At 41.5% G+C, this 19,973-nt stretch overlaps 2 protein-coding genes across 2 annotated transcripts in view; one reads left to right on the top strand and one right to left on the bottom strand.

The window, feature by feature from the left end:
• Positions 1-2,320, bottom strand: part of LRR1 (leucine rich repeat protein 1) — a 25,672-nt gene extending 23,352 nt beyond the window's left edge. Inside the window, exon 1 of the mRNA XM_010842276.1 lies at positions 2,210-2,320. Coding sequence (XP_010840578.1) covers positions 2,210-2,320 — 111 coding nt within the window. The remainder of the gene's footprint in view (positions 1-2,209) is intronic.
• Positions 2,272-4,255, top strand: RPS29 (ribosomal protein S29). Its single transcript, XM_010842233.1, has 3 exons — positions 2,272-2,490; positions 2,725-2,824; positions 4,152-4,255. The coding sequence occupies exons 1-3, from the start codon at positions 2,429-2,431 to the stop codon at positions 4,158-4,160; spliced, it is 171 nt and encodes a 56-aa protein (XP_010840535.1). The 5' UTR covers positions 2,272-2,428; the 3' UTR covers positions 4,161-4,255.
• The last annotated feature ends 15,718 nt before the right edge of the window (positions 4,256-19,973 follow it).

Raw genomic sequence — 19,973 nt, 5'->3', positions numbered from 1 at the left:
AGAAGGAGTTCATGGTCTGAGCCACAGTCAGCTCCTGGTCTTGTTTTTGCTGACTGTATAGAGCTTCTCCATCTTTGGCTGCAAAGAATATAAGCAATCTGATTTCGGTGTTGACCATCTGGTGATGTCCATGTATAGAGTCTTCTCTTGTGTTGTTGGAAGAGGGTGTTTGTTATGACCAGTGCATTTTCTTGGCAAAACTCTATTAGTCTTTGCCCTGCTTCATTGCGTATTCCAAGGCCAAATTTGCCTGTTACTCCAGGTGTTTCTTGACTTCCTACTTTTGAATTCCAGTCCCCTATAATGAAAAGGACGTCTTTTTTGGATGTTAGTTCTAAAAGGTCTTGTAGGTCTTCATAGAACCGTTCAACTTCAGCTTCTTCAGCGGTTACTGGTTGGGCATAGACTTGGATTACTGTGATATTGAATGGTTTGCCTTGGAAACGAACAGATATCATTCTGTCCTTTTTGAGATTGCATCCAAGTACTGCATTTCGGACTCTTTCGTTAACCATGATGGCTACTCCATTTCTTCTCAGGGATTCCTGCCCTCAGTAGTAGATATAATGTGCATCTGAGTTAAATTCACCCATTCCAGTCCATTTCAGTTCGCTGATTCCTAGAATGTGGACATTCACTCTTGCCATCTCCTGTTTGACCACTTCCAATTTGCCTTGATTTATGGACCTGACATTCCAGGTTCCTATGCAATATTGCTCTTTACAGCATCGGACCTTGCTTCTATCACCAGTCCCATCCACAGCTGGGTATTGTTTTTGCTTTGGCTCCATCCCTTCATTCTTTCTGGAGTTATTTCTCCACTGATCTCCAGTAGCATATTGGGCACCTACGGACCTGGGGAGTTCCTCTTTCAGTATCCTATCATTTTGCCTTTTCATACTGTTCATGGGGTTCTCAAGGCAAGAATACTGAAGTGGTTTGTCACTCCCTTCTCTAGTGGACCACATTCTGTCAGAACTCTCCACCATGACCCGCCCATCTTGGGTTGCCCCACGGGCATGGCTTAGTTTCATTTAGTTAGACAAGGCTGTGGTCCTAGTGTGATTAGATTGACAAGTTTTCTGTGAGTATGGTTTCAGTGTGTCTGCCCTCTGATGCCTTCTTGCAACACCTACCGTCTTACTTGGTTTTCTCTTACCTTGGGTGTGGGGTATCTCTTCATGGCTGCTCCAGCAAAGCGCAGCCATTGCTCCTTACATTTACCAGGTAACAAAGTGCCTAATTTAGGTTGGGAGGGGCACTAGACCTGAAACAATATATCTTCAAGAGGTATGGTATTTCAATTCTAGTATAAGAGTTCATGTGTAAAAGTTTTCTGCATTATTGCACCTTGTGGTACATTTTATAGATCTGGTTAAAGCTTTGATATCAGAGCCATGTATAATTTTAGGTTTATTTAGAGGCATTATAAATGACTACGTGGATTTTTGGGACAGTTTTCGCTAGTTTATTGGATGGCATTTGGTTTTCACAAGTTGTTTTATTACCGAGTCATCTAGTCAAAGCAGCACACATTGGCTATTTGCTTTTTCTTACTTTAAACTCAACTAGCTACACTTAAATATTAAAGACACTGTCTCTTGTCATTCTTCTGGAATAGTGTAGGTTTCCCTAGAAGTTGTGGGCCAGTTAAAACGAAGTTGTCTAACAAACAGCATCTCCTACCGTCCACTCCTAATTATTACAGTTGAGTTTAAGTTATTTTGCAATTTTATTCCAGTAGGTGTCAGTGCTGAGTTCAGTAAAAAAAAAAAATCCTTTTTCCAAGTGCAAAATTTTAATTAGAAGAATGTATAAAGGTTCAGACGACGAGCAAGAAAACAGAATAGTTACATCGTTTATTTCTTAAAAGTTCAAAACTCTTTCCTGGAGGCTCAAAAGAGACAGGGTCTCGCTATATTGCCCAGGCTGGAGTACAGTGGCTATTCACAGGCGCGATCCCACTACTGATCAGCACGGGAGTTTTGACCTGCTCCGTTTCCGACCTGGGCCGGTTCACCCCTCCTTAGGCAACCTGGTGGCCCCCCGCTCCCGGGAGGTCACCATATTGATGCCGAACTTAGTGCGGACACCCGATCGGCATAGCGCACTGCAGCCCAGAACTCCTGAGCTCAAGCGATCCTCCAGCCTCAGCCTCCCGAGTAGCTGGGATTACAGGCGCGCGCCACCGCGCCCGGCGATCGCAAACCTGCGCAAGACAACACTTGAGGCTGAGGTGTGGTGACGTCATCAGTTGTGCCCGCCTAGAATATTTGCAAGCCTCTCTCGGCCCCTGAGACTCCGTGGACACATTGCGCATGCGTCATTTATCAGCACTGCCTTCTGGGTAAACTGTGTCCTAAAATTTTGAAGAGCGCATGCGTACGCTCCCTCGTTCCTTTTACCTCGTTGCAGCCGAGAAGGCAACATGGGTCACCAGCAGCTCTACTGGAGCCATCCGAGAAAATTCGGCCAGGGTTCTCGCTCTTGGTGAGAAACAGAATGTGGTTGTCTGGAAGGGTTGCTTTGGGGCGCGACACTGCTTGAAATACAGTGTAGAGGAGCCCACGGGTGGCGCGAGGGGGGAGACGGAATCGGAGAGGTGGCTGCCGCCATTTGCAGGCCTCCGATGGGTCCGTGGAGACCTGCAGGGCGAGTGGTGGCCCCCCAGAGTGCCGATAATTCATTTTCTGTGACTAGCTATAACGCCGTTTCTTTTTGCAGCCGGGTCTGCTCCAACCGGCACGGTCTGATCCGGAAATACGGCCTCAATATGTGCCGCCAGTGTTTCCGCCAGTATGCGAAGGACATCGGCTTCATTAAGGTACGCTGGCGGACGCCATGGTCTCCTGTTTCAGGGAGGGGCGACAAGCCGGTAGTTCGGTGTCGGCGTTTGATCAGTGCCGTTTTTCTCTTTCAGCTAGCAGGGTCCTTCCTTTGTAGCGGACAACACAGTTGAGAGGCTCGGCAGTCATCTTAATAGGATTGAGGGGGATGTGAAGGCGTGGAAAAGTAGTTTTTCTAATACCTTTTTACCCATTTCTGTTAGTTTTAGGTGCTATATGTAATGTTGGATAAACATTACTTTTCAGAAGTCGCTAAAATGAAACATTAAATCACTAATCATATCTTGTTAATTTTCGGCAAAATACATGCCTTGACCGCTGCCCTGAAATAACTGAATAGGGTCATGTAGTGAGCTTGAGGTTTGGGGCCACATAGACCTTTTTAGGATTCAGAGGTCTGTCATTTAATAGTCTTATGACTTTGGTCAAGTCGCTCAAAGTTAAGTTTTTTCCTGTGAAAAATGAATAGTAGGGTTGTTGAAAAAGTTTTATGTGACGGTTTCTTGGCTACTAAAAGTCACTTAAATGTTAGTGTTTTTTTTTTAATTGAAGATTAATTTCTAACTGGCTCTTTGAGATATAAAATTCTGTCACTACCTTTTTATTAGTAATTAGAATGCAACGATGTTGAGTAGAACGTATTTGTTTAAATTAGAAGTTCTTATGTTGAAGTGTTACCGTGGGTACAATTTGTTAATGTAATAGCAGAGATGAATTGTTAATGTGCGATTTCTGTGACAAAGTATCTTAAGCTTAAACTTTTGATTTTGACCAAATAGTTAAGAAATATGTGTTTAGTGTTAATTATGGAAGTTGAAATAACTCTGTATCACAGATGGGAGAATGGACTCCCATCCATTCTGCCAAAAGTCTGCCAGTTTTGTGTCGCATTTCTCAGAGATTAAGAATAAATGAATTGATTTATGAATGTCTCATAGAATAGTGTCTGGCACACTATGAGTAACAAAATATTAGCTGTGTAATTAGTTACTACTTAATGACGTCCTGAGCTTTTGGTAAGGATCATTTTCTGAAGCATGTTTTTCTACTGGGAAATTTCTTTGAAGGTAGAAGTGGGTTTCCCAATACTAAAATTCAGTTAACAAATCAAGCTGAGATTCATGGAGCAGCTTGTAATAGGTGTTCAGTAAATATTTAAGGTATTTAGACCTGGATTACTAGTTTGGGTGGGTCAGGTTTCCAGTTTAAACCTCATTCTACAATGAACCATTTCTTTCTGAGAATAAAATGGTGATATTTAAGGCATTTTGAATTAATTAATTTACTTTTTCTTTTTTTTTCCAGTTGGACTAACCAAACTTCCTTAGATGGCTCATCCAGCACATCAACCTTAGGCGGAAACAATACTAGCTCTTTGTATATAAAATAAAAGTTTTCAAAACTTCAAATATGAGTGAAATCTTTTAAAAACTTACTTCTCTGGATTCAGCTTATAAGTATTTTTTTTTAGTTTTCCCTGACTTATGCTAAAGTATTAATGCTGAACTCTTGTAGTGTCAGTTTTAGCTTTATACTTCAAAAAAACCATTTTTTTTTAGTTAAGGTGCCCACTGCATATAGCATCCAGCATATAACCAGAGACGAATTGGACTCTTGAGTGGTTGCTGTCATTAAGATCTGCTCTGGGGGAAAAAAAAGACCTGCTCTGAGCATTTACCTAGTGTTTAGTAGTCCTGGCTTTTGGGATAATTCACCAGTTTACAAGAAAGCTTGTGAATTTCTCAGTGTGTTTGGGTGAGGTGATTAAAAGTGAAATGGGTCTTAAGAACAAAAGTAGCTTTTAGTTGGGCAAGGTCTATCAGAACAGGCTGCATAAAAGTTGAGCTAGTCAACTAGCACACAAGTCAAAATGACTTCTGAAGAGGAAGACAGGATTTGTTGAAGGATTAGGTGTGGGAGAGAACCGAGAGATTCTATGGGTTTTGGCCTGAGCAACTGGAAGGGTTACTCTTGAGCTAGGACTGAAAGTTAGCTTGGTTTAGGGAAGAAAAAGTGTTGAGTTTCAGGCATATTGAATTTAAAATGCTTGTTAGACATTTGTGTTAAGCTCTGAAGTAGGCGTTCATCTGGAATTGACAGCCTATCCTGGGCTCCCTCTGGGGGTTGCTGTTGTGTGGGGATCTTGCAGTGGGTGGTATGGAATTGTCACTAAATAACCTGGAGAAAGAAATGGCAACCCACTCCAGTATTCTTGCCTGGAGAATTCCATAGACAGGAGCCTGGTGTGGGGTCACAAAGAGACAAGACTGAGTGACTAACCCTGAACTGAACTATGACAAGATAGGCTTGACTGGCTTTTCTCAGGTTATGAATAGTATCTGCTGTTTGGGGATCTCATTCTGTGACTGAGTGAGATCTTAGCCCTAAAGTCTAGAGATTAAATGATAAACATTCAGAAGGCTGTTCTGGGTTATTCCGAAGAGCAGGTAAGATGATAGAAGGGAAAGCAAAAAAGTGTTAGAAAACTAAAAACAACTGAACACGGTGTAAGACTTGAGCTCATGGAGGTTAGGGACCCTGAAGCTTAGGTCTCAAGAGCTTCATGGTAAATTCAGCTCTTACTAGCCCTAAGTCACAGGAGTACATGGTAATTCTGTGGTGGACTTCTAGGGAACAGGTTTCAAACAGGATAAGGAAGTGGATAGAATTTTGGGAGAGGAGATGAAACAGGAAAGTTTTCTATGTTAGAGTGGCTGGGTGAGAAGCATTACCAGCTGAGCAAGTGTAAAAAGTTTTAGGTGAAGAGGAGAGGCCTAAACAGTGATATAAGTAAATGAAGTTGATGTATTTGGGTATGAGAGCTGGGGGAAAGATGAACACTGGTCTAGTGGGATAGTCCTGGGTAAGTGCTCCTGTAAGAACTGTGTGTGTGTTGAGAATTGTGTGGAAGGGAACCTTCTGTAGCCAGTCCTGGCCCTGTGGTGTGGTGGGTAGGAAGGCTGGTGTGGGCAGATGATCTCTATTCAGAGTTGAATAACTTACTGCTAAAGATTGGAAGGAATGATCCTAAAGCTGAAACCAGTACTTTGGCCACCTCATGCGAAGAGTTGACTCATTGGAAAAGACTGATGCTGGGAGGGATTGGGGGCAGGAGGAAAAGGGGACGACAGAGGATGAGATGGCTGGATGGCGTCACTGACTCAGACGTGAGTTTGAGTGAACGGGAGTCGGTGATGGACAGGGAGACCTGGCGTGCTGCAGTTCATGGGATCGCTCAGGACTTGACTGAGCGACTGAACTGAACTGAAAGATTATTTTAAAATGTATATGCCCCAACATTGTATATCAACTGATAACAAAAAAATAAAAATGTATGTGCGAGACATTATGCTAAGTGCTTTTATGTGTATTATCTTTTTTGAGTCTCAATCCACATTTGTGGATTGATATATCCACATTGTGGATATCCACATCCACATTGTGGATATTGTTACAAAGCTAGAGATTAAGCAGAAGATAAGCTAGAGATTAAGCAAAGGCTGCCTAAGTTAGAATGGCGTCAAGACTAAACTTGAGACTGACATCAGTGTTAATGTTCTTAATACCCACAGCACACTTATTTGTGTTGAAAGACTGTACCTCTGGTCCCCAAAGATGAATTTACATGACAGGAAGTACTATTTTAAAGGTTGAAAGACTACCTTGTCCCCAAAGGATGAATTTACATGATAATAAGTTATCTTCATATTTACCACAGCATGTAGCATTATACATTGTGTATTAATAGTAGATACTGAATTGTTGGAAGAGTTGAATTAAATTTGCTAGTAAAAGATTGATAATTTTTATTGACCACACCTTGCAAGTGGGATGTTAATTCCCTAACCAGGGATTGAGCCTGGGCCCTTGGCAGTGAGAGTTTGGAGTCCTAATGACTGGACCACCAGGTAAGTCCAAGCTCAATAATGTTGATGGCAAAGCACAATAGATTGTACAGGAGAGGTTTAAACTACCATTAAAGAGTATATAGTCTTAGGTTGCATTACTGAGTTTGGGCTGAATGGGACCTGTTAAAGGACCTGTTGAAGATTTTACATAACTCATTAATGAAACCAGTAAGATTTTTCTACTGGTTCAAAGGAGAATTGAAAGCATCACAATAGGTGAATCAAGGATTTTTATAATGAATTTATAAATAAATGCAAAACTGGATTTTTTTTTTTAACAGAGAAGGAAAGTCAGTTATCCACCAGATGAATGTGCGTGTTTATGGGTAAATGTGTGTGGACAATGTGTATGTCTGTATCACTTACGTATAACTTGGAAAGTTGTAAAATAGCTCTTAACACAAAAGCTCGGGGTTCTTTACCTGAAAAGTGTATAGGCAAAGATAAGTTCCATGGAATACAGCTAGTAATCTTTTGGTCCATTTTGAAGTCTTTCACAGTAGTTCTCCATAGACTTAATGCTTTTACCTAAAATTGATAAAACAAAAAGTGAATGCTGTGTCAGGCACTGTTGTTAATGCTTTACTTAAATTAACTCCTTTAATAAAACAACTCTGTGAGGCATAATCCCCATTTACAGATGAGGCAAGTGAGGCACAAAGAAGACCTTTTCCAAGAAAGCACAATGAGATTCAAACCACAAGTAGGATGTCTTGAGAACTCTTGCTCTTACTGTTAAATTCTAGATGTCCAACAATCAGAGAAAACTTTGGTAAATATTGGTAGTCTACAAAATAGCACAGAAAATTTTCAATAAAAAGTGGGAAATTGTATATATGGTATAAATTCACTATGTTAAAATGCATAGAAAAAAACCTGCTAGTATGTTATCTGATTGCCTTTGGGTCATAGAGTTAGAGGCGATTTGCTCTGAAGCATCAGATTAAGATTTGTTTTAGAGGTGGGGTATCCAGTGGTGCAGTTTAAAATGTCCCAGGTAACAACTTTGCTAATTAGGCTTCTGCTCCTCCCCACACATCTGATTGTACCTTTAGATTGCTCTGAGAGCAAGTTCTTGTTACTTTCTTCCATTGATTTCTACCCATTGATACTGATTCTATGTGGTCCTATATAAAACAAATCTAATCTTTCTTCTGCAAGAAAACTGGTTAATTATTTAGTCATGAGGATTCTCATCTTCTGAAACCTTATTTCAGGCGAAACCATTCCTGTTATTTGAACTGTTCCTTCTAGGATCTGATTTAAGGGCCATCTTTGGTGTTCTCTGATTTCCACTCCAGCTAGATCCTAACAGTGCCCAGCATAGCATGTTTCATAGGGCAGGCATGCAGAAAAAAATACAATGAATGAATGAGCAGATTTGGTAATGTCTTTAATTTGGTTGGCCATCATTATTTTTTCACTTTTTATGGACCCTTTTTACCATTTCAGAAAGACCAGAGACCCTGGCCTTCAACAGTTATCTACATGGGTAATGCCCCTGATAATTTTAAATTAGCTTGCTCTGCATAACCTCTGTCTGAGACATAGTTCTTGTTGAAAACTATCTTTAAAAATTGGTACCTTAGAGAATTGGGCTTTTGGGTAGGCAGAACAAAGCTGTTCTAGTGAAATGACTAAGGGTAAAACAAGGTGTTTTGAATTTCCTCAATATCCACAAAAATTGAAAAAGGGAAAAAAGAGAAGGCTGAGCTACTAGATATTTCTTGAGGGTTAATCTAGAAATTAAAGGCTCAGTTTGTTGATATCACTGAGTATTTACATGGGTAGCAATCAAAGATGTATTGGGGCCAAAGGTTAGATTATTGGCTGTGCTTGCTCCTGGTGTCCTCTGTCTGTAAGAGCTTTAAAAGAATTGGGATTGAAATTGACAAATTTATCTAGATGGGCTAATTATCATATAATGTCTCAATTTAAAGTCATTTGGTTAATGAGAAAATAATTCAAAGAAAGCAGGGCTGGCTTTGTTTTTACTGAAAATCGTTTTAAATTCAGACTACTATGTTCATCAATGGTGACCATTCCCTTGAGCTAATTCCAGACTTGACCTTCTGAGTTCTATAAACAAATGCTGGATTCCCCAAAAGAAGAATTGAAAGCCTTTAGACCCACAATGCCCCACCCCCTCCTTCTGTTCTCCCAACCCCTCACATTGTTCCTATTGGTCCCCTTATCCCCTAAACATCTTATCTGCTTGCAAAGAAATCCCTAACCTACCTAAACTGTTTCAGAACCATTGATCATGGGGCAAGGACTAAAATGTCTCTGGTTCTGAGAGTGGCTGCTGGGGTCCTCAACTGGACACCATCCTAAGAGTTCAAAGGATACATTTTAGGAAGCTGTCCTGGCCAAAATGGCCAACATTCCCTTTACCTTGGAATGTCTGCTGTTGGTCACTTTCCTGGACTTGTTTTGTCAGCAGATCGGTAGGAGATCATCAGAGAAAGAGAACCAGTCATGGCTTTCTTGAGAAGAGAAGCCATTTTTTGGCTAAGCCATTTTGTGATCTAAGCCTGGCCACAATGCTTGTCCTTGAACAGTCCTTGTCCTTAACAGTCTTAGTAATAATAATCTTAGGAGAACAAAAGGACAAACTTCCAGGCAAGAGATAACAAAGATAACAAGTCAGTTGTAAAGACTCCCAGTTCTATTTCAATGGTAAAGACTAACGCACTGTCTGGAGCTACTTTGCAGAATTTAAATCCCACCTTGGGTGCCAGCTACCAGATTCAGCTGGAATCTAAGGGATGCTGCTGCTGACGTTTTCTGGGTGACTCCTGACCAGTACTTTGATGTCCTTGGTCAGCTCACTTAGTTGCTCAGCAGACTGCCATTCAGCTGTTTCACTGTAATGTTATTGTTGTCATTTAGTCTCTCAGTCATGTGTGACTAACCCCGTAGACTGTAGCCCTCAAGGTTTCTCTGTCTATGGGACTTTACCAGGCAAGAATACTGGAGTGGGTTGCTATTTCCATCTCCAGGGGATCTTGCCGACCCAGGGATCAAACACATGTCTTCTGCACTGACAGGTGATTTTTTTTTTTTTTTAAACCACTGAGCCACCAGTGAAGCCTGTAAAACCTTTATTAATTCTATTTGGGGAACCACTGACTGAAACCACCCGCCCTCACCCAGCAGAATAGTAACCTCTTGTATGTGTTAGCTTACAACGGTGTTGCAGGGAAAAGCCAGTTCTGACTCCCATTTGGAACTGTTTCTTTGACTTGCTTTCCTTTGCTTTTTAAAATTATAATAATAACATACTGGCCTGCCTCAGAGAATCCTGCCCCTTGGCCCGACTGTGAAACTAAAGTGCCTTTGTTCAGAACCCTGTCCACCTGTAGATGGCAGGAAGGAAGAAATTAACACATCCTCTGCCCGAGGCTTGCCATTCTAGGAAATATTTGCAAGATTAATGACTTTTTTCCTTTGTTTCCTTACCTGCCTGCATCTTGATCTATAAAAGAACCTGGCATCCAAGACCCCAATAAAATGGTTATTTTGAGACATTCATCTGCCATCTTCTTAGTCAGGCAAGCTCCGGAACAACAGGAGTCCTGGTAAGGAATGTGGAACTACGAAGCTGCCACCACCTGGAAGTACTGGGGAAAGGTCAAAAGGAGAGAAGAAACACCAGCCCATATGTTTTACCAACCTCCCAGAATCCTTTTCACTGGCATCCTTGGCTGAGCAATGTGTGTGCCACCAGGAAGGACCCTGAGATTAGAGTGATTGGCCAGAGACAACCCAGAAACTAACCCCATTACTGTAAAACCCGAGATTGTCAGCCACACGACACTGCAGTCCTGGGTTCTCCCTCCTGCTCTCCACCCAGGTGCCCCTTCCCAATAAAGCCTCTTGCTTTGTCAGTATATGCGTCTCCTTGGACAATTCATTTCTGAGTGTTAGACAAGAGCCACTCTTGGGTCCTCCTTCCTGCAACAATTTAGATAACCTTAGAACTTAACAGCTTTAACAAAAGGAAAGGGAGGAATGAATTTCTGTCAACAGGGACTGTGACTAGAGTTGCTGACGTCCCAGTGAAAGGGGGGTGACTGAAGAAATACCTGGAGAGATGAGGAGACAGATTAGTGTTAAGAGAAACATCAGCCTTTTTTTCGGCTTATATGTAACAGTGATTCTGGGGCCAGTAATTCAGGATCTCATTGGCCTCTTCAAACACATTTTAAGACAGGTACATATTCAGTAGCTACTGTGTAACTTCTTACTGTGTATAATCCAGGTTTCAGAACAGGATCACTGTTGCGGAGCATAGGTATGTTTATGGTTTTAGATGTTGCAGCAATGAAAGGAAGAAACAGCCTTGCTTAATAAAGTTGTAAAGAGTGTTAAGTACCAGTAGCCTCATGCACATTATACAACCCAATAATAATTATGCTGATGGTGTAAACAGCTTCCCTGTGTAGACTAGCTGAGCCTCCACTGCCAAACATCAAGAATTAACAGCAGGAGCTAGAAAAATCAATAAGCCTTTACCCAGGGAACCAAAGATATGTAGGTTACTAAAACTGTTAATAGTTGCCCATAAAGAGTAATATCCCATTATGTTAATGCTAAAGGAGGTTTTGTTTTATTTCCTAAATAATAAAAAGATTACATAATAAAGGACTAGTTGACAAAGTGATAAACATTCATTCATGGCAGCAACGGCAAATCAATAAAAGCATCAAGTAAGAAAAAATGGAACCTGTTTCTTGGCAATCCAGTTAGTTGCATTTCATAGACTGAGTCTGGTTTATCTTGTGGTCTCTTTTCACATACCCACAAATCCCATTTTAAGATGATAGTGGTGCATCTGTTTGTCCTTTGATGCTAATTAACTCCTACTTCCATTCCCTCAGATTAAGTAGGGATGGGTAGCACAGATGATACATTCAGTCCATCATGAAAAGAATACGTTTTCACAAACGTATTCATATTTGGAACTTTTTGGGTAAGTAATCTTAAACACAATTTCCTTTAAAGTTTTCTCCGTGATCAGGAGTCTTCATTACCTGATTCTTGAGTATCCTAGCTTCTTTATTACCAAGGAAGCACCTCATGGAGATGACTGCTCCTCATTTGGAGCCTTCATTATAGGTTTTCTAAATAACCTTATCTCTTGTTAATGACTTTAATTTGTTCCTGAAAACACTGCCACTAGGTTAAAAGCTGTTAAATAAAAATAATTTTTCATTAGTTTTATTAGAAAAAAAATATGGTGTGTTCCACTGTCCCACAAGATCCTCAAGTAATTGTCACAAATACAAAATTTACCAAAACACAAAATATACCAATTAAGTAGTGGGGAAATAAAAAAGCTTATAAAAGTAATAATAATTGGAAAGTGTTCTGATACCAACCAGTATACTGAAATTTAATTCTGGTATTAACTAAGATTGAAGGCAGGAGGAGAAGGGGATGACAGAGGATGAGATGGTTGAATGGCATCACCGACTCGATGGACATGAGTTTGAGCAAGCTCCAGGAGCTGGTGATGGACAGGGAAGCCTGGCGTGCTGCAGTCCAGGGGGTCGCAAAGTGTCGGACACCACTGAGCGACTGAACTGAACTAAACTAATTAGAGTTAGCACACACCTCACAAGTTAAAGGTCATAGGTCCACAGCCAGACTGCCTCCACTTCCGATGCTAGCCACACTGGGCAAGTCCCCAGGCTACCTGCAGGATATTTCTAGTGCAATGCTTTGTGGGAAAATGAGACAAAAGTCTGTCAAACTTCTTGATAGAAATTGGAGCTTAAGTGCATAGCCTCTGCACAGGGTACTAGATTCTGAGACCTAATTGTGCCATGTGGATGCCTGAGTCAAGAGAAGTATCCTTGTGTCTGCCTGGAACTACTAGGTCATACAATTCCTCCACCGATGGGCCAGGTGAAAGCTAAGCCCTCCCAGGAAGTGAGGGAGAGAGAGGCAGAAATGGAGAGAAGTGGAGACGGAGGAGTTGGGAGGTACAATTTGCGAGGCTCATTTCTTGAGAGCCTGTAAAGTAGGATAGATCAGCATCTAATACAGCTGTGGCAACCTCCATCCAAGCATATGCCTCAGAATCTCTCCTTGCAAGTTCAACTTCTCTTTCTTTGATTTTATATTTATGTGGAAAATAGCTGGTTTACAGTGTTGCCTAATCACCCAAAATAACCCTTACTGTCTGAGTGAAAATTCCCACTCTTATCTTTTTAATTTTATTTTTGACTGTGCTGGGTCTCTGTTGCTGCATGGACTTTTCTCTAGTTGCCTTGAGCACAGGCTACTCTAGTTGTGGTGCGCTGGCTTCTCATCGTGGTGGCTTCTCCCGTTGCGGAGCATAGGATTTAGAAAGCTTGAGCTTCAGTCATTGCAGCTCGTGATCTCAGTAGTTGCTGCTCCCGTGCTCTAGAGCACAGGCTCAGTAATTGTGGCACATGGGCTTAGTCGCTCCACTGCATGTGGGATCTTCCAAACCTGGGATCAAATCGGAGTTTCCTGCATTGTCAGGTAGATTCTTTACCACTGAGCCACGAGGGAAGCCCTCCATTCTTACATTTAAACACAGTAATTGGTTAGTTATTTTCATAATAAAATGTGAATGAAATGTGGGTCCTTCTAGAGGACAGCAACCTCATCTATAAAATAAGCATAATAACCAGATTTACCTTATGGAACTGTTGCAAGTATCTAGTGAGTTAATGTGTAAAAGTGCACAGACTGTTGACTGTGGATGGTTTTGGGTGGTACAGGGCCTTAAAGACTGGATACTTGATGCAATACTTGAGGCATCTGAGGACCCTCGAGGAGATGGCTGAATGCGCTAGGAGCACACATCTCACTTTCGTTGGCCCATTGAATAGTCACCAAGAGTTGGAATGGTCGTGGCTCCCAGAAGAGTGTATTGACTACTTGAGCTCTGCTGTTCCAGGGATTAGAATATCAAAGCATTATGGAATGAGTGCCTTGTGTATCCAAACAGGTCACACTCTTTCTGGAGATCAGTACCCTGTTTTCATTGTTCTATGTATTTGAGAAGAATGAGTATTTTGCTGCTGTTGAATAGCATGTTCTATGTATATCTGTTAGGTTCATTTGGTCTGCAATATGGTTCAAGTCCAATGTTTCCTTATTGATTTTCTGTCTGGATTATCTATCTATCCATTATTGAAAGAGAGGTATTGAAGTCCCCCACTATTATTATGTTGTTGTCTATTTCTCCTTTCAGATCTGTTAGTATTGGCTTAATATATTTAGATGCTTCAATGTTAGGTGAGAATATATTTAACATTATTATATGTTCTTAATGAATTGACTCCTTGATCATATAATGACCTGTTGGGATTTCCCTGGCAGTACAGTGGTTAAGACATTGTGCTCCCAGTGTAGGGGGCATGGGCTGGGTCCCTGGCTGGGGAACTGAGATCTTGCATGCTGTGTGGTACAGCCTAAAATATAAAAAAAATTAAAATTTATATAATGACCTTTGTACTTCTTTCTCTTTCTTTTAACTTAAAAGTTAATTAATATATAAGGTCAGAGGGTCTGAAGCCACAGACAAGAAGATGTCTTACATTACTGTGGGGTAGGGAACTTCTTTAGTGAAAACATCTGTTACCACTGATGCTCAGAACTGGATGCCAGAAATTCCACTGCTGCTACCCCTCAAGGAACCCAGTGATGGTGGGGTGGAGATAGAGGTGAGGATGAGTGTTAGGATTAGAAAGTTCTGGCTTGAATTCTATAACTCTATAGTCAATCCAGTGAAGAAAGATATGCTCATGCATGCATTCATTCATTCATTTCACAAATATATATGAACTGTCTCATTAGTGCAAGCAACTATGTTAAGTACCAGGGGTAAAGTGATGGCAAAAAAAAAAAAAAAAGAATGTTCACAGTTCTTGCTGTCATGATGCTTAGAGTCTACTGGATAAGATAGAGCTAGTAAGTCTATGTGGAGAATGACAGAGGCAGAGTTCTCCTGAGAAGTGTAGTGTTGAGAAGGGAGCAGAGGAGGAGGCTGTGTGTCCTGTCTTCTGTCTGCAGTAGTGTTCCTCCAGGACCTTTAGCTTTGGACTTGTAAGATTCCCTCTCCACTAAATCACTGATGTCTCTGTTGTTGCCTTTGGGCTCCTTCTTTGGTCTTGTGGCTGGGCAACTAGAAGGCTTGTGGGCCTGTGGGTTGCAGCCCAACACTGCTGCTCTACTGGGTATCTGGAGAGGGAGCTGTCCTTACCACTGGGGATTTTCCTTGCAAATGTAAATGTTTCTTACAAAAGAAACGTTTTGTTTTCAAAGAGTCTGCTGTCTCTTACAAAATAACCAGGGTGGCAAATTCTGTTCCCCATTGAAGGCAGGAGGAGAAGGGCACACAGAGGATGAGATGGTTGGATGGCATCACCGACTCAATGGACCTGAGTTTGAGCAAGCTCCGGGAGTTGGTGATGGACCAACGCCAAGCCTGGTGTGCTGTAGTCCATGGGGTTGCAAAGAGTCAGACACAACTGAGCGACTGAACTGAACTGAGCTGAGAGTAGCTGAGGTGTAGCAAGTTTAAAGAAACTGTTGTAGAACGTACACAGGCTATTACAAAGCAGTTTCTCTTTTCAACGAAATTTAGAAGATTTAGTCAACACGTGGATGCTTGGTGTTTTGTATGGTGGCTTTTCATGTTAACTTCACTCACTTTAAGTCTTAAAATCTGCATTCCAGATTCTTGAAAAGAAGGAATGCTATTCCTTTGTTCTTTTTTTTTTTCCAAGCAGAAATCTCAACGGGCTCAGCTCTCTCTCACCACCTTGTAGACTGACCTTTCTGACAAGGATGTCTTCCTGTTGAAGAGACAGCATGCTTCTTGTTCCTGCTGTGTGTATGTGTGTGTATGATCACTGAGCAGTTGTTAAGTAATCTAAAATAATGCATTTTAAGTCAAAGCAGTGCTTAGCCCTAATATGCCCCAGGATAGTCTCATGAACAGCCATATAGGCTTAGGAAGCTAGATGGCAGAGTAATCACACAGTTAAAGGCTTTATGTGGGGTTGGAGAGAAGATAAACCCTGTCTTCATTAAAAAAAAAAATGAAATTCCTGTTTACCTGTCTGAATGATAGAAAAGAGGCAGTTGAATGTGACGTTTAGGAGGTTTAGGAGGAACAATTTTTTCCAGGTTACTGAGATATAATTGACATATAACATTGTGTATTTGTAAAGTTTGCAGTGTTTGATACAATATATTTACATATTGCAAAATGATTACTACTCACCACAGCATTAGCTAACACCTCCATCACAGAAACACCCTATCAGGTAATTACCCGCTTGTTTGGTGGTAAGATCATTTAAGATTAGTCTCTTAGCAACATTCAGTGTATGATACAGTATTATTAGCTGTAGTCACCATGCTGTACATTAGATTCCTAGAACTTGTTAATATTATGACAGTTTGTACCCTCTGGCCATGGTCTCCCCATTTCTCCCACCCTGACTCCCTGGGACCCACCAGTCTACTTTGTTTTTAAGAGGAACAATTTTTTTTTTCTTTTATTGAAGTAGAGTTGCTGTACAATATTGTATGTTACAAGTGTACATATAGTGATTCACTTTTTGAAGGTTATACTTCATTTATAGTTATTATAAAATATTGGTTATAGTCCCTGTGTTGTACAATATATCCTTGTAGCTTATTTTATACCTAATAGTTTGTAGTTCTTAATACCCTACCCCTATTTTGCCCCTGCCCCACTCTCTCCCCACTGATAACCCCTAGTTTGTCAGGCGAACATAATAACCACTACACTACAGAAACATGCCTTAACCCCTAGTTTGTAAGAGGAACGATTTTCAAGGTTAAAAAAAATCAGGAAAATTGTCCACTATGACAGGAATTTGATTACCATAACCAACTTCATGCAAAAGTGTTCTTTAACCCTTTTGTGGGGTTGTCAGTGGGGTAGGGGGTGTATTAGAAGCATGGAGTTGGCATGAGCCTGGATGAAGAGTGTCTTCCAAGCCCTTTTAATGATTACCCTGTTATTTAGGCTTCTCCTCCTTATGGTCTCACCTGTAAAGTATACATCAAGTCCTTTATGATTAAATAGGTTTAGTTGCTCAATCATGTCCAACTCTTTGCGACCCCATGGAATGTAGCCTGCCAGGTTCCTCTGTCCATGGAATTCTCCAGGCAAGAATACCAGAGTGGGTAGCCATTCCTTCTTCAGGTATCTTCCTGACCCAGATTGAACCCGGGTCTCTTACATTGCAGGCAGATTCTTTACCACCAGGGGAAGCCCTTAAATTATGATGCTAAGTAACAAATGCAAATGACTTAAATACTTAAGACAATTGATTACAGATTATGCAACCAAGGAAGAATATAATAGGGTAATAGGCGCCTGGAACTGTGGAGTCACCAAGCTTCCAATCCTCAGGCTTATGACCTCAGCCCAGTCATAGCGTTTCATTGTCTCATTTTTCTTATTAGTAAAAATGGAGCTTACAATGGTACCCATATCACAGAGGTAAAAACATCTTAGAAGCAGACAAGATAGGAAAGTTGCCCAAGCCCAATCCATCCACAGAGTTGGAGACTATAGGACTTAAGGCTCAGAGGCATGTTCTGCACCCCCCTGCCGAGGTGGGCAGAGGGTAACCAGGAAGGAGCAGCCAGTTCCAGTGGCCTCAGACCCAGTGACTGGTGAGTCTGCTATGAGAGCCTTGAAAGCAGACATCTTCATCTTTGTATCCCAGGTCCTAGTGTGTGTCATTGCAGGGGCATAATAAGTGTGTGTTGACCTGAGTGTATGAATGCCCCAGGAAGAGATATTCTTTCTATTTTAATGACTGTGTTGAGATGGGATAAAAAGTATTAATATGAGAGAATCTGTGGACTTTCCATCCTGTACCCTGGAGTCCATCAAGAGGACTCTGCAAGGGTCAACTTGGGTTCTTTATCTCCCTATGGGGAGATGTGTATGTGTGTGTTTGTGTGTGTGTGTTGGTTATAAACTAGGCATTTGTATTCATATGCTTGGATTGCCATAACAGAATACCTCAAACTGGGTGGCTTCAATAAGAAAAATTTGCTTTTTCACATTTCTGGAGGCTGGAGTCCCTAGATCAAGGAGCCAGCAGGGTTGGCTTCTAGTGAGGTTTCTCTTCCTGGCTTGCAGACCATGCCTCCTCATTGCATGCTCACATGTTCTTCCCTCTGCATTGCCTGCACTCCTGGTGTTCTCTTCTTGTTGGATTGGAGCCCCACCCTTATGACCTCTTTTAATCTTAAATACCTCCTTCAATGTCCTATCTCCAAATACAGTCCCATTGGTGGCCAGAGCTTCAACCTAGGAATTTTGTGCAGGTGGCATGCGATTTGGTCCATGACAACCCTCTTCAACACTCTTTGAGGAATTGGAGGAAATATCTTTAAAATTATTCTTACTACTAAACACTGTGCTTGTTTGATCATGGCACAGTTCCAGGGCTGGCCCAAGTGAATCCACAACTTTACGGGAGTCACAAAGTAACTTAACTAGCAGAGCTCCCTGCAAACATACCAGCAAACCTAGTGGAGGCAATCCTGGAACACAAATTCTCTTTATTTTGTTTGAAGTTCAAAGCTAGTTGATCACTTCTGGGGTCTCATTCCATACTGGTCTTTTTGATTCCTTTCTTCCCAATAAAGGGAGACCCGGGTTCAGGCCCTGGGTTGGGAAGATCCCCTGGAGAAGGAAATGGCAGTCCTCTCCAATATTCTTGCCTGGAGAATCCCATGGACAGAGGAGCCTGGAGGGCTACAGTCCATGGGGTTGCAAAGATTCGGACATGACTGAGCAGCTAACACTTTCACTCTTCCCAATAAAACCCAGAAAACATGGCTTAGCCCTGTGTGCATTTGTAGATTGTTCATCAGTGTGTGGAACTGTGTTCACATATTCAGCCTCAGTCTCTACTTAGAGCAGAAAGAACTTTTCAGGAATCAGCAAGTAAGTGGGGAGAGATTTCCCTGGGTGACCCTTGAAATCACCCTTGGTCTCTTTTTAATACTGACTTTGAAAATACCCCTTATTTGTCTCGTTGGTCAGGGCCAGGAAGGGCCAGGAAGAGGGGCAAAGGAATGTGTCTCCACTCTAGAAGGCATCCCTAGTTTGTGAGGACTGATAGAAACCCACTCCTGGGTCTTGGGCACAGATTACATGGTGGAACTTCTCTCTCTCCTGGTTACTCCTCCTTGATGTTTACAGCCAGCTCTCTTTTTCAACAACTTTACTAACTTTACCTCAGTATTTTTCTGGTTTTAAAAATTGAGCCTCCCAGGTGTTTATTTTGTAATTTCCAGCCAGTTGACCTTACCTTACTTAGAATCTAATGACTTTTATCTAATTACATTTTTTTTAAACTGTAGAATCCTCTTGCCACCTTTTCAGAACACATCTACATATTTTATGTTATTTCCATTTCTGATAATTTTACTGATAAATCTGTGTGGGAACTGAATCTTCTTTATTAATAAGAACAGCTCTAGAAGGTATAAAGGGAGCCCTGAGGAAAATGAGACTCACTTTTGGACCCTAAATTTAGCCAACATTCCTCTTTGTAGTGTTATTCATTGGTATTTATTTACATTGTTTTAAAATTCAGCATCTTCATTACTGGGCCTGGGTGGAAGTCTGATAAAATATTGATAACAATCCACAGTGTCAGCAAATAAAGCCTGCTTGGGTTAAATAACAGCATACAAAGAAAGATAATGAACAGCAGAAGGAAGAAGGGGACTACTTCCCCATAAGTGGCAGAGACAGAGCTGTGGGCATTCAGTGAGGGAGACAGTGTTGTAGGCTGGCGCAGTGGCACTCTGCAGAGGAGGGAGGCCCTGCTGGGGCCTTTTGGGATCTGAGGCAAGGAAGGAAGTGGTGGGGTAGGGGTGGCGGGGAGAAAGGGCTGCGGAGCGAAGAAGCTAGGGTAGCTTGGAAGAGGAACTGAAACCCTGTGAACAGTAATTCTATTGTAACAGTGCCTTACTGGAAGCCATATCTGTGCCTGGCACACCTGTAAACATACTGTATATTGTCTTTTAAAATATATATATATATATATATATACATGTATTTAAGTTTTATTTATTTCTTTTGGCTGGGCTGGGTCTCTGTTGCTCTGCAGGCTTTTCTTCAGTTGCTACTTCAGAGGCTACTTTTCTTTGTGGTGTGTGGGCTTCT

This window comes from Bison bison, unplaced genomic scaffold (assembly GCF_000754665.1).
Source record: "Bison bison bison isolate TAMUID 2011002044 unplaced genomic scaffold, Bison_UMD1.0 scf7180017864174, whole genome shotgun sequence".
NCBI classification, from domain to species: domain Eukaryota; kingdom Metazoa; phylum Chordata; class Mammalia; order Artiodactyla; family Bovidae; genus Bison; species Bison bison.
The sequence above is the reverse complement of the archived record's forward strand: the minus strand, read 5'-3'. Positions and strand labels throughout refer to the sequence as shown.